This window comes from Pteropus medius, unplaced genomic scaffold (assembly GCF_902729225.1).
Source record: "Pteropus medius unplaced genomic scaffold, Ma_sr-lr_union100, whole genome shotgun sequence".
Taxonomy (NCBI): Eukaryota; Metazoa; Chordata; class Mammalia; order Chiroptera; family Pteropodidae; genus Pteropus; species Pteropus medius.
This window is the reverse complement of record NW_024348533.1, coordinates 3,287,561-3,315,190: the sequence shown is the minus strand read 5'-3', so window position 1 is coordinate 3,315,190 and position 27,630 is coordinate 3,287,561. Positions and strand designations below refer to the sequence as shown.

At 35.0% G+C, this 27,630-nt stretch overlaps 1 protein-coding gene across 11 annotated transcripts in view; it reads left to right on the top strand.

The window, feature by feature from the left end:
• UIMC1 (ubiquitin interaction motif containing 1) overlaps positions 1–27,630 on the top strand; it is a 109,426-nt gene that overhangs the window by 60,391 nt on the left and 21,405 nt on the right. For 6 of the 11 annotated variants that reach the window (XM_039880037.1, XM_039880036.1, XM_039880043.1 and 3 more), the window contains 8 exons: positions 6,853–6,977; positions 7,196–7,285; positions 7,697–7,802; positions 8,120–8,859; positions 14,548–14,612; positions 16,569–16,645; positions 20,280–20,383; positions 25,023–25,176. In XM_039880037.1, coding sequence (XP_039735971.1) covers positions 6,853–6,977; positions 7,196–7,285; positions 7,697–7,802; positions 8,120–8,859; positions 14,548–14,612; positions 16,569–16,645; positions 20,280–20,383; positions 25,023–25,176 — 1,461 coding nt within the window. The remainder of the gene's footprint in view (positions 1–6,852; positions 6,978–7,195; positions 7,286–7,696; positions 7,803–8,119; positions 8,860–14,547; positions 14,613–16,568; positions 16,646–20,279; positions 20,384–25,022; positions 25,177–27,630) is intronic. The other 5 variants (XM_039880040.1, XM_039880039.1, XM_039880046.1 and 2 more) reach the window with 3 other exon arrangements.

Genomic DNA, 27,630 nt, shown 5'->3' with positions numbered 1-27,630 from the left:
AAGCATCTTTTCATGTTCCTATTGGCCATTCGTATATCTTTGGAGAAATGTCTATTAAAAAATATTTTTATTGTGGTAAAATACAGGTAACAAAATATACTATTTTAACCATTTAAGAAATGTTTATCATGAAGAGATGTGGAATTTTGTCAAATGCTTTTTCTGTGTTGAGATCATCATGTGAGTTTTGTCTTTTATTCTCTTGATTTGTGGTATTAACGGATTTTCATATGTTTAAATCAGCCTTGCATTCCTGGGATAAATTCTACTTTGAGGAACTCGATCAAGAAAGAACTAACTAAATGATGAGTCAATAAGTAAATACTTCTCTCCACTCTGTTCTTACTTGCATGGTTTCTGTGAAGTCAGATGTAACTCTTATCTTTGTTTCTCTTTAGGTAAGATATTTCTATGGTTTTTTTTCAGAGTTTTTTATATTAGATTTTCTTTAGTTTGAAAATGATATGCCTAGATGTAGGTTTGTTTGTTTGTTTATATCTTGTATCTTTCCTGTTTTGTGTTTCTGAGCTTCCCGGATCTATGGTTTGGTATTTGACATTTATTTGGGGGAAATTCTGAATCATTGTTTCACATTCTGCTTTTGCTCTTTTTTCCTTCTGGTAATTTCATTACGTGTTTGCTACTCTTTTTGTAGTTGTCCCACAGACTTTAGTAGTTTGTTTTATTTTCAGTCTTTGTTTTCTTAATTTTTAGTTTTGGAAATTTCTATTACTACATCCTCAAGCTCAGATTCTTTCCTCAGTTGTGTTCAGTCTACTAATCAAAGACATTCATTTCCGTTAGTTTTTGATCTCTAGCCTTTTTTTTTTTTTTTTTTGGTTCTTTCATAGGATTTCCATCTCTGTTTATATTCCCCATCTGTCCTTGCATGCTATCTACTTTATCCATTAGAGCCCTTAGCATATTAATCACAGTTGTTTTAAATTCCCAGTCTGATAATTTCAACATCTCTGCTATGTCTGGTTCTGATGCTTACTGTCTGTTCAAATTGTGTTTTTTTGCCTTTTACTAAATGTCTTGTAATTTTTTCTTGGTAGAGAGACATGATGTACTGGGTAAAAGAAACTACTGTAAATAGGCCTGTTAGTAATATTCTGATAAAGTGTGGGGGGGTAGGTGAAACATTTGATAGTTCTATGATTAGGTCTCAGTCTTTCAGTGAGCCTGTGCCTCTGGACTGTGAACTTCACAAGCGTTTCTCAGGTTTTTTTCTTCCCCTTTAAAGGGTGGGACAGGTTAGCTACACTACAGTAGGTTGGAGTTTGGAATTTCCCTTTTTCCAGGTCAGTTAGACTGATCAGTTTAGGCTCTGGTTAACTAGTTTCTCCTAGGAGAGGCCTTGTTAAAAAGAACAGAGTACTCTGGCATATTTCAAAAATATTTTCTGTCCCCTCCCCCCACAGGAGGCTCGAGGATTTTTCCTCATATTTATTGTGAGAACCTGGTTGAGCTCTTAGAGGTAAAATTCACAAATGTGTGAGGGCCCCCTATAACTGAGTCCCCCTGGTGGTTTTAGCTTTTAGATTTGTTCACACTGAGCCTCTAGTCATTTTTGTTACAGTTTAGGTTTTCCTACTCTGGCACTGGTTTCTGTGGTAGTTGCCACAATTGAATCGCTGCTCTGATAAGCCATGACTCCCTGTATTCCCCTATCTCTATATCTTGGGGGCAGCAGTTTATCTTGGGTCCTCCCCTCTCAGGGGTCAAGTACAGTTGACTTTTCAGTCTGTTCAGCTTTGTACTTATTGTTAGGATGGAGTGGCAACTTCCCAGTTCTTTACATGTAGAACTAGAAATTGGTGTGTAGTCTCCTTTATAGTTTTATTTGGCTTTTACTCACTTTATCATTTTTTATATGTCTTTATGATTAAGTTCAGAGCCTCTTGAGTTAACATGCCATTAACTATCACCTTGCTTTAGGCATCTAACTCAGTGCTCTCATAGATAATAGCATAGTGTACATCTTTTTGTATATAGCACTTTTCTTCTTTTCACTGATTGCTTAGGGTAAATTCCCAGCAGTGGTATCACAATGCGCATCTATAAGGGTTATGACAGAGTGCCTTATTGCTTTCAAAGATGTTTTATAAAATTACATCGTAACTCGCAATATATAGGTATATCAGCTTTACCAGAGTTGCAGAGCTGTATCTGTTTTGGAAGAGAAAGTGCTTAGGAAAAGATTTAGGTGGGAAAATAACTTATCTTGTTTATTTTTTTGTTGAATGAAATGTTCTCTCTCAGCCATTTTAAAAACTCAAAAATTATACAGGTTCTTTTGTCTTGTACTATCTAGTTTTGTGTTCTGGATTGTTAACAGTCTGCACATCTCAGTGGGAGGCTAACCTGAATGTTAGGAGATGTTAATCATCAATAAATTATGACCTGTGTAATCAGCTTCACACAACTTGTACACTCTCTGTGTTTAGCTTAGCAGAATCATTTGATAAGCTGAGTCGAGCCAGTTGAGTGGGAGATTCTAAGGTTGATACTTGCTGACATTTTCCTTAAGGGAACATGCTCCCAGGAGAGATTCCAGTTTGTTTTCTCCTTTCTTCTCATGGTTAGATTCTTATATAGTAGAGAGGTCAGGTAAAATGTTTTAGTTAACCATGGTGTTTATTGGACTTTAGTCTCAGATCATGGTTGATATGTGAAAATAAGAGAAGCTTTCGGTCAAGATGGCAGAGTAGGTAAACACTGTGCTTGCCTCCTCTCACAACCACATCAAAATTATAACTTAAACTACACAACAGCCATAATTGGGAGTCGCCTGAAGTATAGCTGAACATGTAGCTGGAGATATGCAGAAGAGCCCACCTTGAGACTGAATAATGTATGCCAACTATAATTAAAATATAAAAAAATTATTAAAAAATGAGATTAAATAGTGAATGTCCTTTTAATTCTGATTTAATTCTATGAGTGGTTAAAATAAATTTGTAATGGTGACTTTGTCAAGTTATATGGCTATGTGCTGTCAGTAAACTATGAGTTAGATAATCTGAATTAAAGTTTTGGATTTCTTTAAATATATAACAACAAACAATTATTAATAGCAATAATTAATTATTGGACACTTGTTATGTGCCAAGTAGTATTCAAAGTGTTTTACATGTATTATTTAATCCTCATAACAGCCTTAAGTATTACCTCGATCTTATGTGTGTGAATTAAAACAGGTTTTACAAAATCATGATATGTATGTGAGAATTCCTCAAGTGAAGAGTGTATTTACTCTACATGTATGTCCACAGCAGATTAAAAGAAGCAGACTAAAAAGGGGGAGAGAGATTATCAGAGACCAGTACCAGTATCTAGGTACCAGAGGATAAGTAAGCTGCTCAAGATTGTACAACTAAGGAGGCATATTCAAACTTTAAGCTTTAACTCCAGGCAGTCTGGCTCTTGAGCTTCCTATGTACTAATAAACAGAATCACACTGTGTTACTGAGTTAAAGCTCTTGCTTTAATGGTGGGGCAAGAGGGCAGAGTCTGGAGAATACTTCAGTTAATGTAGCAAAGCCTCATCTCTCCAGACCTTTGGAGAATAGGATGTTTTGAAAAGCAGAGTACAACAAAGAACTCAGACTTACTTTTGTATTACATGGTTTTTGGTTCTCTTAAATTGAACATAAAGGATGTAATCAGTTTTTCTTTATGATGTAGTAACTTTGTTAGGAATGTCGATCTTTTTCATTTTAGCTAGTCTAGTGGTACACAGTGGTATCTCATTACAACTTGCATTTTCTTGATGACTAACGATCTTTTCATGTGCTTACTGTCATTCTGATATTTTCTTTTGTGAAGTATCTGTTCAAATCCCTTGCTCATTATTTTAAAAATTAGGTTGCTTGTTTTTTGGTCAAATTATAGGATTTCTTTATATATTCTGGCAAGTCCTTATCAGATTATATGTATTGTGAATATGTTTTCCCGTTTGTGGCTTATCTTTTTATTTTCTTAACAAAGAGAAGTTTTAAATTTTGTGTTTTTTGTTTTTTGTTTGCTTTCATGCTTTTTTACTTTCAAGATCTTGTCTAAGCAATCTTTGACTTACCCAAGGTTATAAAAATTTTCGCCTATGTTTTTTCTAGAACTTTTATAGTTTTAGCTTTTACATTTAGATATATGCTTCATTTTGAGTTAATTTTTGTATGTATTGTGAGGTAAGGGTTTTAAAATTAATTTTTTAATTATTAGGTCTCCAGTTGTTCTAGCACTATTTGTTGAAAGCCTGTCTTTTTCTTGTTGAAAATCAATTGAAAATCACTCTGAATCTATTTCTGAATTTTCTATTATGTTTCATTAAACAAGCTTGTTGAGATTTTTATTGGGATTGTGTTGAATCTATAAATCAATTTATGAAGAACTGGTCTTTTATTTTCTGAATTAGTTTGATTTTAAAAAAAATTTTTTTTTATAGAATTCACCAGTGATGAATGACAGATGGCCCTGGGATTTTCTTTATGGAAAAATTTTCAGTTACAAATTCAATATCTTTAATGGATACAAGCTATTTAGATTTTTTGTTTCTTGTATCAGTTTTCATATAATTTGTGTTTTTCAGTGATTTTTGAGGGGATTTATTTCATCTAAATCAGTGTTTCTCAGTCCTTTTTTCATTGTTGTTCCCCAAAGGATCCTTTTTAGACTTCTTTTCCCCAGCTATCCCATGAACTTTTAATATTGTAGGTAATGCTCTATATCCTTTTTATGCACTGATTATACATGTGTTTTATACATAAAGAGAGTAAGATTTTTTTCGACCTCCAGGAACCAATTCTTGCCAACTTAGAGGTCATAATCACCCCTATTGAGAATACATAATCCAGGATGTCAAAATTATTGGCATTAAACTGTCCACATTCTTTCCTTATTATTCTTTCATGAATGTAGAATCTGTAGTGATGTACCTTTTCTTTTATTTCTGATACTGTTAATTTGTGTTTTTTTCCCTTGTTAAATCTAGTTAGAGCTTTATAAATTTTATTCACCTTTGCATAGAACCAATTTTTTGTTGTTATTTTTTCTCTGTTGTATGTCATCTATTTTGTTGATTTCTGCTCTTTATATTTCTTTCTACTTACTTTGAGTTTCACTCTTTATTTTCTAGCTTCTTATAGTGGGAGGCTTGGGTCACTGATTTTACACTTTTCTAGTATAATCATGTAAAGCAATATATTTCCCTGTAAACATTGCATTAGGTGCATCCCACAAATTTTGATGTTTTCATTATCATTAAGGTTATTTTAAATTCAGTTGAGTACACATTTTTTCTGCTTGGATTCAGTTTTAGGGATCCCTCATCCTTACTGATTTTTATTTTACTGTTTAAAAATATGTATAACATTTACATAATTCTGAGTTTCAAAGATATACAGAAAGGTATAGTTCTTGTTTCCAACTACCTGTAGGTAACCACTTGGTTTAGTTTCTGACTTATCCTGCTTGTGTCACTCTTTGCAAAAATAAATAGGTATATGTATTTAAAAAAATTTCTCCTTTCTTACACAAAAGGTAGCATACTATATGTACCTACTCTTTTGTACTTTGCTGTATTTTAACTTAACGTTATATTGTTGAAATCATTTATTCCTGGTCTATAGATGTATTTCTTACTCTTTTTTTTTCTTTTTTACAGTTATTTGTATGTATACCAGAGTTTATTCAAGCAATGTCCTATGTAGGTCATTAAGTAGATTCCAGTGTTTTACAAATTCAAGCAATACCGCAGTGAAAAATGTAGCGCATATTTATGTTTCTTTTAATTGGAAGCATCTTTAGAATAAATTGCTAGAATTGGAATTGCAGGGTCATATATGTAGTTTTTTAGACTTGCCAAAATTCTTTCCATAGACATTACACAAAATGGCAGTATTCTGTCATTTCTTTTATATTTTTATTAGCTGGAACGATTCGAGAAACTTCTCTTCATCTATTTGGTTACCCAGTAGTATAGCTTGTGTTGGAAGGGTAGGACAAAAGCTTGATTTTTTTTTTTTTTTTTTTTTTTTTTGATTCTCTATTCTTTTATTTAACAGTTTTCAGAATGACTGATTAACATTCTTCAACAATGACCAATTTTTTAAAAAAGTATCAATATGAATGCATAGATTCAAACATATTTAATATTTTTAATTCACTGCATTCTTATTTTTATTGATGCTGCATTTCCATTTTTGGCCAGCGAGAACCTTTTTAAATTGACTCTTAAGTTCTTTTGATATCATCCTAGTAGTGTCCGATAGATTTCTTTGCTCATGCATATGTCAGATATTCTAGCTCATCTTCCACATTTCTAGCTTTAGACTTGGAATCAGTCATTTCTCCAAGGTACCCTCATTACTTTTAATGGGAAATAGTATCACATTCTGGTCAGTAGGGATGGTTTTTTCGACTGGGTAATTAAGAGGATTCTGATAAAGAAAAATAGTCTGTTTAAGTGTTGAACATAAAGCGGTGTGATATGTAGCAAAAAGTCCTGGAGTGGAAGTCTGTTCCTCTGTTTATTTATTCACCAAATATTTGAGTATCTACTAGGTGCCAGACACTCTGTTAGTTGTTGGAGATACAACAGTGAACAAAACAGGCAAAAACTCTGCCTTCATGGGAACTCACAATCTAGTTAACCCAGGATTCTTGTAACTTCTGATACTGATCTTGGCCAGCACCTTACCTTTTGGGGCTTTCCACATTTATAAGATTATAAACTTGTACTAAATGGTCTGTAGTGTCTTCACTTGAAAAGTTTAATAATTCTATTCCTTGCCTTCATGTTTACTCAATGTTTGTGGTGTCCCTCCCTTCTCTTTCTCTATCCTCTTACAGAAATGACAGAAGAAGAACAGTTTGCTCTGGCTCTCAAAATGAGTGAGCAGGAAGCTAGGGAGGTGAACAGCCAGGAGGAGGAAGAAGAAGAGCTCTTGAGGAAAGCCATTGCAGAAAGCCTGAATGTAAATATGCTGTGTTGAAAAGTTTGTGAGGCATGATAAACAGCATTATTTTACTTCTGTGGTGTTATGATTGCATCAGGAACTAGCTATAATAGTTCATAGGGTTTTCAACTAATATTTCCCATAATAATTTTCAGAGCCCATGTTGAATTGTTGGTGAACCCAATTTGAAATGTTTTTGTTAATTCTATATGAAAGAGTTTTCTTCCACCTTACAGGTTTTCAGTCCATGGCTTAAGAGAGACATTGTAGTTGGCAGCTTCTGGAAAGAGTTACCATTACCAAGAAACCAAAAGGGGCAAGATAAGGTGCTTACCCTCCCCGGTTTTATGGGGAGAGCAAAGGGAATGAGAATCAGAGGTGGGTTTTGGAGAGAAAGAATGGGTAGTTTAAATTTTTTTCAAATAATGTTAAATTGTGATTCGAATATGTGTAAAGTTGTTTTAAATGTGAAAGATATTTGTCAGTTGCAGGTCCTGAGCTGTTTATGCCATCTACTTCTCTATGTTAGAAAAGGGTTTAGTATAGTGATCTAGTACAGCACTTTGCACATAGTAGGCATTCAGTACACATTGTGGAATTCATTTGAGTAGAGCATCTACATTTTAAAGAGGAGAATCTCTCAGGGACAGTGGCCTTTCTTTTTGTCCTTCCTGTGACCCTTCATGTATAGTTATTTTAATAATAAACCTGGTCTGGTGTGGGATCACTTGTTTCAGAGTTGCCGGCCTTCTGATGCTTCTGCTACCAGATCTCGACCTCTGTCCACTGGACCATCTTCACAGTCCCACCAAGAGAAAACCACAGACTCTGGGACCACTGAAGGCATGTCTCCCTGTTCTGACTCCTTGCACTCATCAAGTATAACCATATCACAGGGATCTCATGCTAAGAATAGATGTATAGAAATTCCCAAAATCCCTTTGGTGGTATTAAAGAGATATAATCAAAAAGTAGTTGAGATCTCACTAATATCTAGGATACTTTTATCTCCAAGGAAAAGCCAACATTTGGTTAAACCCAAAGAAGACCCTTTTCTTTTTTACCCACATTATATAATTCTTGGTAAGTGAGAACTTACCAAGCCCTCTTAATAAAAATACAGTTTGTCCTTAGCCCTACTTTTTCTCAAATACCTACAGGCACATGGCAGCTGGTACCTCCATCACTGTTTAAAGGCTCATATATCAGTCAGGGAAACGAGGCTGAGGAAAGAGAGGAGCCTTGGGACCACACTGAAAACACTGAAGAGGAGCCGGTCTCTGGCAGCTCAGGAAGCTGGGACCAGTCAAGCCAGCCAGTGTTTGAGAATGAGAACGTTAAATGTTTTGACAGATGTACTGGCCACTTGGCTGAGCACACACAGTGTGGGAAGCCACAGGAAAGTACTGGGAGGGGTTGTGTTTTTCACGAAGCTGCCCAGGGTAGGGGGGACACATCTAGGCACGGTTTGCCTACCTCAGTAGATGCCAAAGGTCTCCAGGACAGTGGGGGCACTGTGCACTACTTCTGGGGTATTCCATTCTGCCCTGCCGGAGTGGACCCTAACCAATATACCAAGGTCATTCTCTGCCAGTTGGAGGTTTATCAAAAGAGCCTGAAAATGGCTCAAAGGCAGCTCTTTAAGAAAAAAGGGTTTGGGGAACCAGTGTTACCTAGACCTCCTTCTCTGATCCAGAATGAATGTGGCCAAGGAGATCAGGCTAGTGAAAAAAATGAAGGCATCTCAGAAGATATGGGAGATGAAGACAAAGAGGAGGAGAGGCAGGAGTCTAGGGCATCTGTCTGGCACTCAAAAATCAAGGATTTCCAAGAAAGCCCAATTAAAAGCTTGAAAGAGAAACTTTTGTTGGAGGAAGAACCAACAACCAGTCATGGTCAGGTAAGGGCCAGTGATGCTGTGATTAAGGATGATTTATTCACAGATTAAACAAAGATTTTAGCTATTTGTTCTTTTTGTCGTCTTTCTCCCCTTATTTTTAACAACACATGCTCACTATAGAAAATTAGGAAAGTACAGGAGTGTAAAGAAGAAAAAATTATCCATAATCTCAGCACCAAGAAACATCATTTCTATGCATATAAAAATATTTTTTTCTTTTTAATCTTTTAACAAAATGAAGACTCTTCTGTTTAAGCTTTGTTCCTTTCCCCTACTTAATAGTTTGCCTTAGATCTTTTCCTATTTATTAACTATCCTTAAAAACATTCTATATCATATAGATGTGCCATGATTAATTTTTTGTTTTAAAATTTTTCTAAAAAGTTTCTGAATGTATAATAATGTTCACATGGCTCAAAACTCAAAAAGATACAAAGTCTGTCTCCTATCCCACTCCCCAGCTAACCAGTTCCAATCCCTGGAGTCAACCTTTATTGCTAGTTTCTAGTGTATCGTTCCAAGATATTTTATGTAGTGCAAGCAACTTCTTTTACATAGATCTCAGCATACTCTACACATTATTCTGTACCTTGCTTTTTTCATTTAGTAACTCTATGAGATCATTACATAACACAATATTAATAATTTCTTTTTTTTTTGGAAGAGACTCTGAGTTTATTTTATCCATTGCTTCTATTGGTGGATATTTAGGTTATTTCCAATATTTTACTATTACTCTACTGCAGTGATTATTCTTATATAGAAGATGTTTCATTCACATGGGAGATGTTTGTAGAATAATTTGTCGTAGATGTAATTGATGGATCAAAGTATATATGCATTTTCAGTTTTGTTAGCCATTGTCAAATTGCCTTCCAATGAGGTGGTATAAATTTATACTCACTGCAATGTGTAAGTCCAAGCTTCCCCATACCCATACCAATAAAGTATTATCAGGACCTCTTGATCTCTGCTAATCTGAGAGATGAAAAGTATTATCTCAAATGCAGTCTTAATTTGCATATTTCTTATTATGTGTGTAGTTGAGACTCATTTGTATTTCCTTTTCTGTTTAGATATTATGTGCATTTTTCTTTTTAAACACTTTTTTTCTTAGTTTGTAGGCATTCTTTGTGTATTAGGGAATCTTTGTGTATTAGGGAAAGGGGTCCTTTGTGATAGGAAGTACAGATAATTTTCCAGTTTATTTTTTCTCCCACATAATGGTTGATTTCCAATTCTGCTTATGATTTTTTGTAATTTACTGAAAACAGTCCCTTGTTTGGGGACATTTAGGTTGCTTTTTTAGTCTTTTTCTGACATACCTAGTTTATATTATATATGAAAGCTTATATTCAATTTTTCTCTGAATACTAAAAAAGCAATCACATTTCAAACTCTTTATAAATATAAAGAATATTTTGTTTTATGACTATACTATTTCTGTTATAGGATTCTCAATTTTTGGCTTTATTTTGGTGTTATCCTGTTCTGTCTATGATAAAGATTCAAGAAATGGTAGCCATGAGAAATTTCATGGCATAGTATAGAAAGCATGAATTTGGAGTTGGAATTTTGACTTTTTTGTTTTTGTAACTGTACTTTTGAGCAAGCCATTTAACCTCTGAGTCTCAGTTTTTACATCTGTAAAATAGAAAGTCATAATTTTTGAATAGTTTTATGATTAAAGTAAATTATATAAAATGCCTAGTATAATACTTAGGACACTCAGTAAATGGTAGTTCGCTCTTGGGGACCAGGAGGTTAGTCATTCAGCATTCCTATGGGGATCTTCTTCCCTAGGATCCTTCTTCATCCACATTATGGAAAGATTGTTATATGGATGAGAAAGCAGTTTTCTTAACAATTCTAGAGACTTGCCTCTTTTCCAAAGGAAAGTTAAGTAACGCTTGTGATAACATGTGTTGTTTCTTAGTTCTTTGCAATTTAGAGATGCTTCCCCTTAAAAGTATAAATTAACTCCACAGAGTGAACACATGACTTACTGTAATTCATGTTGTTAGCCTGAAAGATACCAGGGTTGAGTTCCAGAGCATACACTTGTGTCAGGTTCCAAGGTTTGAAAGCAGTGCCTTTGGAATAGCTTAGACATGGTCAGAACCTAGTGGCTGGCTGCTTTGAAGTTTTCTTACTTCATGGACAGGCCACCAAATACTGCAAATAGTATTATTAATTGCTACTGTTTGGCTACAACAAACCAAATCAAGCTAGGTTAATTAAAAAGAGGACTTTATCATAAGGAAACAGAGTGCCTCATAAATTCTAGAACAGGACGGTAACCAAGCCTGGAGAAGGTACTGGGTCTAGAAAGCCATCTGTAATTTTTCTGTATCTCAACGCTGTATTATATCTGCTTCATTTTTCTTCCTACATACTGTCTTCCTTTGCTTCTCTGTTTCATGTGGTAGGTAGAAAACACTGAATACAGGTTACAGGAGATTTACTCTCTTCTAGTTTCAATTTCAAATTTCTGGGAAAGGACTTATGGCCCATTTGGGGTTAATAGCCCTTACTGGCCCTGTTGGCTATGGCCTGAAGGAGGTATGTGTCAAATTGTACAAATGGCAATGAGCCTACTGGTATAATGCAGTGGGAGGGGTGGGGGCGGTCCTCAGTTAAAGGAGACCTGGACAACAACCTAGTAAGTATCCAGTGTAGTCATTAAAATTAATTTTAGATATCACTTAGAACTATTGAAAAATACTGAAAAGTTTGAAGAATCAAGTTGTAAGCATCCACAGTCATACCATCCAGTGATATATTCCTTCATTTTTTTTCTATACTTTTTTTTTGTATGCTTTAGGTGATATTTTTATATTTTTGCATTTTAAAGTTAACATTTTATAAACATTTTCTTATAATGTTAAAATTATTTATAGATTTCATTTTTAATGACTACCTAATGTCCTGGCCTATGAGTTTACCATAAATATTTTAACTATTTTTTTATGGCTGGATATTTTTGGTTGTTATAAACATCTTTCTAAATAAAACTTTATTTAAGAGTAGTGTCCTTAAGAATAGGGAACCAGAAAAATTCTTGGTTACAAGAGTTATGAACATTATAAAAAGACCTGCTATTTATTGCCAGATTGCTTTTCAGAAAGGTTGCTCAAATTTTATTCCTTCCTTCCAGCAGTGTATAAGAATGCCTACTTCATTGCATCCTTGCTAACACAGAATAGTATCTTTAAAAAACAGACAAACTTAATAATTTTATAGGCAAATAATGAAGGTGTTAATGATTGTAATTTCACCTCTTGATCTTTTGCTTTCAGGAACTGTGGGTAGAAGTTATGTTTTATTAAACATTTTTATATTGATTTTGGCTTTGCTGGAGCTGCCCACATTTGAGACTTGGTTGTATTGAGATAGCAAGACAGTCCCAGAAATAGGGACTCAGAAAAACATTCACCCTGGGGAAAATTGCTTAGTCTATATGAAGGTTATAAAAGCTTTAGAATTAGACAATAACTGCTTTCTGGCATTAGCGAGATAATAGAGAAGTTGTCAGTGCAGATGGAAAGGTCATCTTGATGACCATACAGCAGGGAGATAGAGGGGTAGTATATCTATATGGTCACTACTTCAGTGTCTGATCCTTAATTTTTCAGTTCAGATACTGGAATTTGTTTCCCAGAAATGACCAAATTGTGTAGGGGTGTGAGAATTGACTTTGACTAACCAAACTTCAAGCTGACATGTACACCAAATGACAGTTTATTAATTTATTATGGAAGAGAGACGTTTTCTGTGACCTTAGTACTCAGGTCCACCATTTACTGTAACTCCTTCTAGAGTGAGGTATATGGAAGGCTGAAATAGTAATCAGAAAATAGAAATTTTAAGGGATGATTCAGTCTGTGGGAAGACTTGATAAGCTACCAGTGCTTGACAACAGAAGACATTTCTATAGTGACCAGATGATGTGTCTGTTCACCTTAACTTCCTAGGCCATGATATTGAAGACACTGCTTGATTCTGGATCTTTGGTTTTTCTTTTTAAATTTTTTGTAAACTATTCTTTTTGTATTAACATTATTTCTTTAGACAGAGTGTTTTGTCTTGATTTGGCCACAGTTTCCTTCAGGTTACATTCCTAGTATGCTTGAGGTTTAAGTTTAAAAATTAAAAATGATTTATTGAAATGAAGACAGACGTTCTTGGGATACATTGAAGTGGTTGGGAAGATCATTTGAGTAAACAACCTAACAGTAGCGGTTAGAGCATGGATTTTGGAGTCAGATCCCAGTTCCACTATTCAACAACTCTGATTTTCAGCAAATTATTTAACCTGTCAAGAGTTTTACTTTCCTCATTTCTAAAATAATTTAATAGTTTTTGCCTCAAAAGTTTCTTGTGAGGATTAAAGGAGATAATGCATGTAAGTGATTAGCATGAGCCTGGGATTAATAGGTGTATACTTATTATTTTTTTTAAACTTTGGGAAAGATAGAGACATGCTTTTAGCCTAAGATAGAGGTGGAGGTATCTTAAAACTTAGTGTCCTGATTACTTCTGAAGCCCAAGGCTTAGTCAGCAAGTCATTCTAAGGAGGTAAAATTCTATTAAATGGACACTAGATGTCAGTATTTACTTTTTTTTTTTGTGCTTTTAGGAATGAAAGTTTTGTCACTACTTGAGTTCAAACAAATAGATGAAGTATTTATTGCTGTTGTATTTTAGTTCTTTGGATGGTTTTATTCAACTCTATTTTTTATAATGGCTACATTCTTGATCATTGTACAGTTTTATCATCCCTTTGATTGAAGGGCTTCCTGGTTTTTAGTATATTTCATCATTTACCTGAGTGGTAGAGAGATGCCTGACTTTTTGAGGTTATTTATATCCTGTTAGGAGACCCTGTAGACTTCAGTCAGTAAGCTTTTCTATTGGAAGAAACCTCACAGCCCAGGCACTTACTCAGAAGTCCACCTGTGTCAGCAGTAGCTGCTTTTTCTGAGTTCCTTTGTGCACCTACATTTAATGAGTTGACATTTGCACCAGCTCTACCATTAATCAAAGAAAATAATCTTTTCCTTATTCAGTTCCTATTTGCTACATTTCTTAAAAGATGTTCCTGTAGCCAGATACTAAAATCATAGTGGCAGATTTGTAGCAAAAGGAGTTTTTATAACTTTCCCTTTAGGATGTTCTATGTTATAACTTGGTTGTGCCTAGAGAAAGTCATGGAGTGTTTTTCCCAACTCAGTATTTCCATTGAAAACTGGACTTTATATTTTCTCCTTCCACAACAAAAGCTTTATAACTGCTTTTCTGAAATCATAATTCATTTGACTCACCAATTAATATTTCAGGCAAAGTGCTGTTGAGTTTTACAAAGCGTATCTTATATCTTGTTTAATTCTCACAATAACATTCTGTGAGGCAATTGTTAATACTCATTTTAAGACGAGGAAACATTCAGATGTGACTTACCCAAGATTACATAGTTCATAGGTGATTCATCTGTGATTTAAATCTCAGTCTTCTCACTCCACAGGATATGCTCTTTTTTTATTGAAACTTACTGACTTAATGTTGTGTTTTATTCTTATTGCTACTTGCTGATGATAATGGTGAACAATTAATTTTTTTAAAAAGAAGGAAGAGAAACTTTAGTTCATCTTTGCCTGCATATTTAGAATGTTACGTATTTCTTTGCAGTCTTCCCAAGGGCTATTTGTTGAAGAAACTTTTGAAGAAGGAAACTCTGTACCTGTCTCACAAAGGTAAGATTATATGTTGTTACAGGTCTCAGTTCTTCTCTGGTGCCAGAATAAGAGAGATGAACCACATGAATGAAACTGTATGGAGACAGTTTGCCAGGGATTTTTAAGCTCTTTTATAAACACAGACTAGGAGAAATCATTATCGCCCAGTTCTCATATATGCATCTCATAGAAGCCCAGAATATTTAAGTAGAAGAAATCTTGGTTTTTCTTGTCACAAATCCCTTTTACACTGTTCCTGGAAAGTGGTTACATCAAGCTACTCTCTAACTATGTTAGGGTCCTATGCCTGTTTGAAGACTCTAGACTGATTTTTTTTTATGGTCCTTCTAGTTCTCCTATCCCCTTTGTTCCCTCTGCTCGTTTATTTTATATACATATCCAAACCATATACATTTTATAAGTCTGCTCTTAAGACTTAACCTCCTCTTTGAAGCCTTCATATTATTCAGGCCACACAGAACCTGTATCACTCCCTGTCCTATGCCACTTTTAATCCGATTGTATCACATCTTCCTTTTAAATGGTTGTATTTGCCTTACCTCCTCAATCTGGATCGTTGATTGATGGGTTTACTTCTTAGGTATTCTCAGTTTAACAATATATAGTAGTTGATTGGTTACAAACTGTACTATTAACTGGATCAGGCTTCTAATTACTTTATCCAATAGTTGATCTTTGGGGATTACTCAAGAGCTTAATCTTGTGTCGAGTGACCTTCATCTCCCATATGGAAATTGAGGCCTGATTGCCATTTGCTGTAATTTAGTTGGTGTTCTTAGGCTTTTTGTTAAGTTAATAGTACTAAGTATTTCTTCCTGAACTTAAAAATATGGCTTTGGTTTGATTTTCTTGTTGTTAAGACAGTTTTGGAAGTGGTTTTAACTGGACTAGACCTTCCGCTTCCTGCAGGCCTCTCTGCTTTGTTGTAATGAGCCTTGTGCAGAGCAGATGTAGGTTTTAATAAATGATTATACACTTTGTCACCAGGAGAGAGTTGGAATTGCAGGCAATGTGGTTTGACTTCAGATTGATTAGCCCATTTTATAAATGTCAGCAAATTGTTTCATGATGGACCCTTTGAATAGAGCCCTAATGTTACCTGCAAAGTAAACTATGTCTGGCTTGAGTTTATAACAAATGCTATGAGATGTTTTATTTAGAGAGAGAAATCACTTGTGGTTTCCTATCAGGATTTAGTTATTTATCATGAATCGGTGGGTATTTCCTCCTCTCTATAGTTCTTGGTTGATGTGAGGATTTGCGTCCTCTTGCATACTTGATCAAACTAATTGTAAAGCTCTGTGAAGCATGAGGGGGTTAGCTTGGATGCTCAGATCTCTCAGTCACATGTTCCTGTGTCAGGAAGAGACTGTACTCCATGAACAGGCAGGGTAAACCAGAAGGTCGGATGAGGGGAGCCATTGTGTGCACAGATTTTTGCTGTAGGCGGTTTGGAATTGTATCTTATTTTTGTTGCTTCGAAAGCCACATCTTGAGATAAAGAGGAAATTTAGCTGCAAGGTGCAGGAAAAGCTAATGTGTTGTCAGGAGAATCACCATATCTTCTGTTATGAGTTTACAAATGTCTAGCCTTCATTCAGAAGGCTGAGATAGAGACTATAAAACACCTTTGACATCCTTGTATCAGAGTGGAGTTTTTGTCTTCTGTGGTATTCATAGATAGTTCTTACCCTCAGCCTTCCTTTATGAAGATTCCAGAAAGGGGTTCTTTTCATTGAGTGATTTCACTGGAACCAAAGTTGTAAGCATGTTTATTTCGTCTATTTCTGGCCTGGAGTTTTTACTACTGATTCTTTGTTTCCTTGTTGTGCTTTTATAGTATTGGACAGAAGGTATCAGATTACCTGTGGCTCTGTGAACAATTTATTGCTTTTGGTCCTGTGTTCTGGTTTATTTTACTGGGAATTCACTTGGGGTTTGGTTCTTTTTCAGCATTACTGCTTTGACCAATAAGAGAAGCTCAGTCCTTATGTCAGAGGATTCTGCAGAGGAAATCACTGTGTGTCCCGGTAAGCACCTCACTGTGATTTTACAGCATTTCTGATCCCTCGCTGTCTACCTTTTTGTGCATATTAATTTTTATGACTTTTTCAACCTACTCCCAGGGGATTTATGCATGATCGATATGTGTGTGTGTATATCTTCACATACATACATATGTATACACATATGCATATACATGCTTTTTTAAAATTGTTATTGGCTCTGATTTTCAATCTTTTCTCTTAGAGATATTTGAGGTTTTGAAATTAACTTGGCTCTTTTGTCTGTTTGTTTGTTTACCAGCTTCATCAGTTATGCAGCAAAAGCATCAGGAATAGCATTTAATTGTACATTCAGAGCCAAGATAATTTTATATTTTGGTTTATGGATTCTCAAAGTTGGGCTGTCTTCACATGCCTGTCATTTAGCATGCTTTTCTCAAGAGCTTTTACTAGTTTGTTTCACATTGCCATTCACAGAATATTACAAAGGAAGGGGTCCCAACCCCTGGGCTGTGGACTGGTACCAGTGTGTGACTTGTTAAGAACCAGGTCTCACAGCAGGAGGTGAGAGGTAGGCAAGCAAGTGAAGCTTCATCTATATTTGCAGTCGCTCCCCAGCGCTAGCATCACTGCCTCAGCTTCACCTCAGATCATCAGGCATTAGATTCTCATAGGAGCACCAGTCCCTGGTGCCAAAAGGGTTGGGGATCGCTAAATAGGAAATCAAGAAATTGAATATTGTGCACAGGTCTGTCATTGACTTATATTTTAACTCAGACACTTAACCTGGTTAAGTACTGTACTTTGTGTTTTCTTAATCGTAGAGATGAAAAGACGTACCTTTCTTTAGGTACAAGAGCTGTTCATTCAAAGATGCATATGAATAGATTTTGATAAACAAATAATTTTAAGTGAACAAAGATACCCACTATTCAAGAGAACTCTTGAGTTGAATCATTGTATACTACGAAGAATTATTTTGTGATATGAGCCACTACTTCTAAGGAATTTGTTCTAGCTTGTATTTTCTTTTTGGCTTTTCTTAAAAGTAGGGCCTATTATATTTCAGTAACCTCATTCATGTGAGATTGAAGGACTTCCTATTAATGTTTAAACTCTTTGAGCAGCAGATGTTGTACAGACGTTACTATAAGTTATATCTAGTTTTCCCTTTGGTCTCATATAACCTGTTAGGGTCCGAAAGACTCATATAAACTAAGTTTGAATTTCTGTGGGGAAAAACTTGAAAGAAACCAAAATAAGAAAATTATGAAGGGCTGCAAATATTTTAAAACTTTTGGCAGCATGTCATAATGGTCTTCCTTATTTTTAAAGTTTAACTATGTTGGTTTTTATTGAAAGTGGTTTCTTAATTCATTTGAAATGTATTTGGATACCTAAGAGACCCAACTATCAAGTGCTCCAGTTTCGGCAGGAGCAGTCAGGAATGCTGTGCCATCTTTGTGAAAAGAAAGCTCTACCCGCTCTCTGTCTGGGACTGCTGATTTATACCATCCTGCTTGGAAGTCACTCAGTCTGTTTAGGATGATGGCATATGATGTCACCCTCGGATCTTATGCAGGAAGAACCTATAAATAACAATAATCTTGAAAGCCCTAGTTAATGAGAGAGGAAAAAGCAAATGCTTCATGACTGAGTTTAGATAACTTTTATGATCATGACTTGCTGTCATTAGCTTGCTAATTAAATTAAGTCCAACTATTTGCTGACATAAACCACTTCTAAGAGAGATTGCAAAAGGTTTCCATTTTGCTACAAAAGTGTAACTCCTCCATGGAGCTGGACTCCTGAGTCTCTATGTAATTCTTCTAAAAATATAATTTAGAAGCTATGCATCTAAATTGTCCAAAAATTTTATTCTAAATAGTTGAAACACAGATTGAATGCAGTAGTTCATCTTACTTGTTTCATTTTACATATTTCTGACAGTTCCAGGAGTCTGATATGCAAAATTATAACATCTTTTTAGAGTTATTGACTTGTCGAAAAAAGCAGAATTATAGCCTTATGCCCATATTGTGCATGATACTAGCATTGTTTATTTCTAAGAAACTAATGCCCTCTTACAGTGTCTTTATAGTTGAATATTTCAGCCATTCACAGTAAAGCTTAATTAAAGACTTATTATTACAGTAGTGCAAGCAGTGAGTGGCTATTATTTTTTAATAGACTGAATATCTTTTTTAATAATCTCTCTCAGGGAAACTTGACAAAGAAGGTTTTGAAGTTTATGCACTGTAATCCTTTTCCCAAGAAGGTGGTAAAATCATTGTGTATTCAATTTTCAAAAAATTAAAGATTTATTAAAACAGTTAACACTAGAAATGTATTTAATTTTTATTTGATATTTGAGAAGATACCTCAATATCTTATGGGTACTTTATGTGCCCAACATTGGCCGGCCATTGTATGTGTGAAGCACAGAAGTACCAGTTAGATGTATGGTGTAGATAACAGAAAGCTTACTGGCTATGTGTCCTGAGATAAATTTCTTTTCCAGATTTATTGTCCTTCTTCGAAATATAGTTACTCTTCTTTTATTATATTAAGAGGTAGAGGTCTAGACCAGAGATTGGCAAAGTTTTTCTATAAAAGACTAGATAGTAAATATTTAGGCTTCGTGGGCCATACAGTCTCTGTTAAAACCATTCAACTCTGCCATTTTAGAGGAAAACAAACAAACAAACAAAAAACCTTAGACAATGTAAAGAAGAATGAGTATGGATGTGTTTCAATAAAAATTTATTAACAAAAACAGGCAGCTTGCTGGATTTGGCCCACGAGCTATATAGTATGCTGACCCCTGGACCTGTGAGACTGTGAGGGACCCCATATTATATCTCTATGTTGCTAGTAGCTTCACATTGCCTGGAACTTGTTGTTGAATAAATACTTGTTCAGGTACTATCGAATGAATAGATGCTGCTTAAAGAATATATTATCTTTGTTGGGAGTATATTTTCTACTTCTGCTTCAAGTGTTTGTCTCTAATCATCCCTTTAACCTTAGAACTAACATTGACAGATTTTTGTTTTCTGTCAAAGTAAATATACTTTAAAACCACAAGTATGATGTAAAGAAGCCAAACTGATGAATGGATAAATAAACTGCGATATATCCATACAGTGGAATACTACTTAGCAGTCAGAAGGGATGAACTACTGATAAATGTAACAACATGGATGCTTCTCAAACACATTATCCTAAATGAAAGAAGACACAAAAGATGACATACTGTATGACATTTTAGAAAAGGCAAAACTATAGGAATGTATAGTAGATTGGTCATTGCAAAGAGCCAAATGGGAGGGTACACTTTTGGGGTCCTAGAAAGGGAGAACTTTTTGGGATGCTGGAAATGTTTTATATCTTGATTGTGGTGGTAATTACATGGTATAAATGATACCATGTATAAATTGTATATATTTGTCAAAACATCGAATTATATACTGAAAATCGGTGAATTCTGTTGTACGTATATTATGCCTTATAAAGCTTTAAAGAAGAAACAAGCTAGATCTGTCTTGCCACCACAATATTAGTATACCTTAAGCTTTAGGGGACATAGTAAATTTAGGAAAATTAACTATGAAAATACAAAATGAAAGTTAATGAGATTTCAATTTTTTAATTACAGAGACACAGCTAAGTTCCCCTGAAACTTTTGACCTTGAAAGAGAAGTCTCTCCAGGTAGCAGAGAGACCCTGGATGAAGTAAGAATTATAATGGCAGATGAAGAGGTGAATATTCTCTATAATTTTTTTCAGTGTTTTCTTTCTACTGCTAGTCCTCTGATGCTACATTGACCTTGGCTAAAAAGATTTAGGTGGCAGAGCATTGTAGCTTTTGGAATACTTATCCTGTCAGAGATTCTTATAGTTAAGATCAGTTCAGCATTGTTTCTAAAAATAGCAGTAGTTACCATTTCTTGAGTACTTTAATATACTTTATTATTTTTATTTTTGATGGGGAAATGGAAGCTTAGGATATTTAAGTAATTTGTTCAAATTCAAACTGCTAATAATGGTAGAACTAGAATTTGAACACTGATTTGTCTAAAGTCTGGAGTATTTTCTATTCTATACTGAAATAGCAGAGATGAAGTGTCTTGGAAATCATCACTATATTATGAGAGAAATATCAGCCCTAGACATGATCAGAAATGCAGAGTCAGAACATGACTGTGATAAAATAAGCAAATGTCTATTTGCAGTATTACCTTTCCTGACTTCACATATCTGACATTAACCATAAAGCTGATTGATACAAGGTCATACATCTGGGTAAGGTTCTCAGTGTATATTTTTTATATTGAGACTGAAAACATTTAATTATCAAGAATTCATTTAATGAATTTAAAGTCTTTAAAATATGTTGTTGTGTAAAGCAGTCTGAGAATTAAACTAATGTTTTTGTGGAAATAAAGATTTTGGTTACCTTTGTAAATACTATTTTATCCTGAGTACCTTAAAGGGCTACATCTCTTATTCCTTTTTATACTCTAGGTTTTTTGAAAACAGCTGTAACAGTAGAAGTTAGGTCCCTTCCCTAGTTTCTGCGCAGCAGGTAACTGGATAGGAATTCTGCTTTCACGAATCATGTGCACTGCTTGGTTCCCTGGAACCTGATCTGTCACAACTGACAGACCAAGATTCCCTGATGCCAGTGGTGGTTGAAAAGATGATGACACTCCCTGCAGCAGAGTGACTGAGGACAGACCCTGCTAGATAAATGTTGAAATGGCCCCAGGTCCAGTGGCCTCAGGTACTTTTCCTTGGGAGGGGCCAGAACCTTCCAAATGGGGATGGGGAAAGAGTGTAGCTAACACAGTCATCCTAATATACAGAAGAAGCCTTGCAAGCCTTTAGTTAATCAAGGCTGATTTCTTACTCATCCATTACTACAAAGGAGACTGCTCTTTGTTTAGGGCAAAGAGCATGAACCTTATTTAGATTTATAGTGTATATATCTGCACCACTACACATTAAATGGATGGAATTGTATGGCCTTTCTCACATTGAGTGTCCTCCTTTTGTGTTGTTCTTTGCTGTATCTGTGGATGTCTCTGAATAGTATTAAAATTTCTATTAAAAGAAGTTAGAGATGCTGTAGTTTTTAAGTTGAGTAATTTCTTACTGGTTACAAGTTATTTATTAGAAAGATAGAATCTGTACATTTTATTTGCACAAAGGTTGTATAATGGGTATGGACTCTTGCTCTTAGAATCTATGCATAGGGTCATTAGTCCTAAGATTTCTTGTTTTTTGACAGGTGATTTGGTGTAGTGCAAGGAGCTTGAGCATTGGAATTAGAAGACATGACTTCAAATCCAATCCCACCACTTAACTATGACCTTGGGCAAATTATTTAATTAATCATTTTATTAATTTATTTAGCAGATATTATAATTAATATACTGGGATCTAGTCATTGTTTTAGACTCTGGAGATATAAGAAAAAAAAATCTCTGTCCTTAAAATTATAATGTGGTCTCACATTTTAATGCCTAGGGCATTAGGGGAGCATATAAGAGAAATGCTTTTGTGAATTTTAGTTCTTCGTATGTAAAATGGAGACATTCAGTGGGTTTCTCTGAAGATTAAATTAGATAAAGAATATAAGACATAGTAGAGATCTGGCACAAGTAGAAGTATGATGTAGAACAGTTATTATTTATTGCTTTTAATGTATTGTGTCTGTTCAGTGATATTACCCTACTAATGACAGAATTGCTCAACAGTATCTAAGGTATTTGGAATGAATATCTGTGGCAGAACTATAATCCCTCTTGATTTGATGTCCTGCAGTGGTCACGTTCCTTTGGAAATAATATTTTCTTCCCTGAGAGTTTCCTTTAGTTGGAGTCTCAGATAATCTGTTTTCAGAAGAGTTAATATGTGTTATTTAGAATCAAACAGTCGGTTTAATCAGTTGGTTTTTAAGTAAACTGTGATAAGAGTCCTAGGGTAAGAGCGGAAAGATCTTAGCAGCTTTCTAGACATGAGACAGGTGGGGGTTGGTGATTTGTGGGACATACTTTTATTTTCACTGGGTTCATTTCTTGAGGTGAAGTTTCTTTTGAGGCCAGAAGGTAAAAGACCTTTAAGAGATCAAGATTCAGTGTCCAGCTACCTCTTTTGAGAAATGGCTGTATAGTATTTTAAAAGAAGTAGAAATCACTCACAGAGACCAAATAAATCCCTGACTACATGGTCCTAATAAATGCTGCTTTGCTTGTATTTTTTTTCTTGAGGTTCCTTCATTATTTACTTTAATATAAAAATGTTCAGAAACCTTCTGGGTTGCCTATGAGTGTGATTGTAAGTGGTCTTGTATTCACAGTAAGACAATAATAGACAGACTACTCCCTCTTGAATACATTAATAGTTGAAGGTACATTCTCCACATTTTATAGAACTGATGATGAATACAAAGGATATATAGTGCAGGGTGTGAGCACTATGACATGCCTGTCATATAACATAACATTTCTGTGCTTAGCGAACCTTAGAATGCCTAGTAATTGCTCGATTGCCACTAACTTTTAGTAGTAGCTCAAGACTACTTGCAACTTTTAAGGTATATTGATTTTTCTCCCCTCTGTTCAAATGACTTTGCATGCACAGGACAACTTTTCATTGTAAAACTTATGAACAGAGGAACCTGGATTTGTGAGAAGCTTAGTGACTAAACTTGGAATAAACAACACCTAGAACTTCTAGACCCACTTGACTCTCCCCACTTTCTAGAAGAGAATAATAGAACCATATAGTCTCTCAATTCCTGGCAGAGTCAGCTTCCAGAAACAATGTGAGAGGAGGTGCTTTTTTACGTTTGCCACACTGTGGTAGAATGGAAATACTGAAGGTTTTGATGCCACACAGGCCTAGGTTTGGATCTAGATTTCCTACTTACTAATTTTGTGATCAGTAGGTTACTTTGCCTTTCCAAGCCTCAATTTCTTCTTCTGTAATACTGAAGCTACTGGTACCTTGGTCAGTTGGGTTGTGAGGGATGGATGTGGAAAATGCATGCTCAAGCCTGGCACAGTATAGGAACTCAACCACTGATTGTTCCTTTCTCATCTTCCCTTTTTTCCCTTTCAGAATATGTTTTCTTAAGTAAAAAGCAGGCATATTGAAAACATCTTCTGGCAATTGTGGAAACTCTTTAACTTGGTATTTAGATGGCCTGTTTCCCTCTCTGCTAGATCACATTCATATGCAGTAGATTTTGAGGATGGCCTAAATTTAAAGAGAATAAAAAGAAAAAACACACACACAAAAAAACAGTTGTCTCAGAGCTCAAATGATCTACCCTTTGCTTTTTTGGTCCTGTTTTATTCTTGTACCAGAAGATGGTTTATTTTTTCCCCATAGTAAGGCATAATGACAGCTCGGGTGCTCCTTGCACTTAAATGGAAGTAGTGGCTATGCAGGACAGTTTCACATTGATTGGGTAGGACATGCTCTCTTTTGAAGCATGTATTAGGCAGTAGTGCTGCAGTGTTCACGCATACTGTTGAATTAATCACCGTAGAGTTCTTAGTTCTGACCTGTAAAGGTAAAATAAAACTGCCTCTGAGAGATACTGGCAACTGTAGGAAAAATGGTGACTATAGAACACAGAGGGGTAAGAGAGATAAGGTATAAGAATGGTTTCGGCAGAATTGTCTTAATGATTATTTGGCTGTCTTAAATATTTGAGTTTTAGTTGTATTTCCTCTTTCAATCCAAAAGACACAAGTAAAACATAGGAGGTGGTATATCTTACTGGTTTAAGCTGAAGACTAGGTTCTTAAATTTTAGTTGTGCTGCTTTTGCTTAGAGCTCTTTTGTTTTCTAACTTCCTTATGTCTGAAGTCACTTACAGTATCACAGTTCTTTTGTGAGATTGCTGTTCTTTTTTAAGATATTGTTGATACACAGACTGCTGAAACACCGCAAACACAGTATATTGACCCAACGAGGACAGTGACTTGCAGCATGATAGAGAGGAATGCCCTCAGTTTTTGAAACCAGCTAAGTCCTTGGTTTGAATTTTAGCTCTGCTACTTATTTGTTTTGTAACTTTGGTTAAGTTGCCTTACTGTTTTGGACAATGCTTTTCTCATGTGTAAAAGGGTATGTTAATACCTTTTTAAGATTATTATGAGGATTAAATGAGTATTAATATGCAGAGTGCTTATTAGCACATAGTAGGCAGGCACTGAGTAAGTATTAACAATATTATTGTATCTTTCAACCCTTAGTCCTGAATTTGGCAAACTAATTGATGTTGTCTCTTTGAAAGTAAATGAAGTGTGGGATGAAGTCTCTTGGGGGGAAATATATTTTATAAAGTAAAGCTGTTAAAATTGCCATTTGTCATATTCTTCAGGTTGGTAACAGGGAAGATACTGAGAAGGAAATATGTACTTCTACCTTCTCAGCCAATACCAAGGTATCCTGCCCACTATGTGACCAAGGCTTCCCACCCACAAAGATTGAACAACATGCCATGTACTGCAATGGGCTAATGGGGCAAGAAACAGGTAAAGACTTACAGAACAGCCAAACTCTTCTTTGTCTGTGTGATGGTTTTGTAATCTTACACAGTACAGTGCAAGAAAAACAGACAACTCTTCTTCAGAGTTGTAGCTGTTGGTTTTCTGTTTTGTTTTCAAATTTTCAGCATTTTTAATGTTCTATATTACTTTGGGAGGTATATTGTTTTGTTGCACATACCTGAGGAGAAAGGGAAGGGAAAAATCTTTCATTTTTTAACATTTCAATTTATTCTTTGCTGTAGATAGGCCAGAAATCAATGTGATGCCACAGACTGTGCATTTCAACTTAAATATTCAAATATTAAGACCCTTATGGAACTTGAGGAACTAAGTTTAAGAATTGCCCATTTTTCCTTCAAAATAAGTTCCTCGTGGGGTTGTGTGTTTGTTGTTTGTGTGTAAATTCTACCTAAAGACAGCAGCTGAAAAATATTCGTAATTTCCATTCATGTCCAATATGTGTCTGCTGTATCACCCTGCAGCTATTGATTATCTCTTGAAGAATGCATCCAAAGCCTTAGTTTTAGTAGTGTAAGATACTGGCCAAGGGAATCTGCTTGTTCAACATAGCCCTTGAAGTACCACCCCGATCTTGCCTTTCTCTCTATGACTTTAAACTCTAAATATAATACTATCAGCACAGTTTTGTGTGGTCCAACATACTGAATATAACCATACCTTAGATGATTGGTATCGTTGCCACATTTTTCTCAGTGCTACTCGATTCCTATAAGTTAGAAGTATTTAATCTGAACTTGTATAATTATGAGTTATTTTATAAGTTAATATTTCTAGTAAAGAAAGGCACATGTTATTTAATTTTCCTAAAGTAGTACACTTTTTATGTATTAAATAAAGAAGTGCTGTAGCTTATTATTTAAATAAATTTGTTGATTTTTATGATTATAAAGTATTATAAAAATAAAAAGTATTATCAAAGTATCATCATCATCATCATAATGGCTTACATTTATTGAATACTTAAAATGAGTCAGGCACTATTTACGTAAGTGGGGCCATGCTGTATATATATTATTCTGCAACTTGTCTTTTTTTATTTAGCAGTAAATTTAGATCTTTCCATGTGCAGATTTATTTTCTATATAGTTGAGACCTGACTATATGTAAAATTTTGTATTTTGCTTTTTCTACTTACAGCATGAAATTTCCTCCATGAGTCACTAAAAGTTAGATGTAAAAATATCTTTGATGCCTACATAATATTTTGTAATCTGATTTGCTTCAATTTATTTAAGTGTTGTGTATTTAGAATGCTTTGCCATGTTGTACTTACATGACACTGAGCTCCTTATGCCTAAAGTTGTTGCTGTATTTTGAGGTTATTTCCCAAGGGTATATTCCTGGTTTAGGTGGTATTAAAAAAAGATAGGCTCTGGAGTCCAATCAATCTGAGGTTGAATTCCATCTTTGTCACTTATTAGTGTGTGACCTTGTGTTGGTTTCCAAGCTTCTGTCAAATAATTGTAATGACCTTATTCAATTTTTGTGAAGTTAAATGAGATTTTAAGCAAAGTGCTTAGCACACTGTCCAGCACAAAACTTTCAGCTGCTGTTACTAACTACTCCCAATAGTGGAATTACTAGGTCACAGATTTTGACATCATTTTTAAAGATATTTATGAATAGCATTGTAGTCTTTTAAATGCAGTGAAAAGCGAAGACCTAAATCTGGTCATCAGCTTTTTAATAGAAAAGCACTGAAGGCCTGGGATTCTAGATGCTGTTTTGATTTGACATCGCCTTTTAGTGTGATTTTAGCAGAGTTCTAGTGCCTGAAAGAATTCTGGGGCTGGGCATTTGGTGACCAGAGAAGGAAGAGACAATATCTCACTGAACATGCTTACTCAACTGGTATTAGTTGTCTGAGTCAACCGTCTAGTAGGAATTGAGGTCCATAAATAAATGAGTTTGAGAAGCTGAATGCCCCTTGAGCTCTAGAAATAGATGACCTTCTTGTCAGAATTATTAGATAGTCAAAGTGGTAAACACTAATAACAATGGGTTTAATGTGTAGTGTGTCTTTGTCTCACATAACAAGATGTCTGGAGTGAGGCAGTGGCTCAGTGATATAATAAGAACTTAGGTTTTTCTTTTCTGGCTCTACAGCCTATTACTTCTGGCTTCTCGACTTATGATTTTAAGATGGCTGCTGCATCTCTAGACCTCACATCTGTGTTCCAGGCAGGAAGAAAGAGAAAGGACAAAGGGGAATGACTGTAGATTCTGATTACTACTGTTACATTAAAATGCAATCTAATACTCACTTCTGCAATCTCATGGAATTGAGTTTATTCCAAATTGTGGTAGAATTAGGTCAGTTATAAGTTTAGCATTCGTGTCTTTTATGTGTGTGTTCATGTTTCTGTGTATAAAATTATACTATCTTAAGTCATTGATTAATTGGCTTTGTATAGTGTT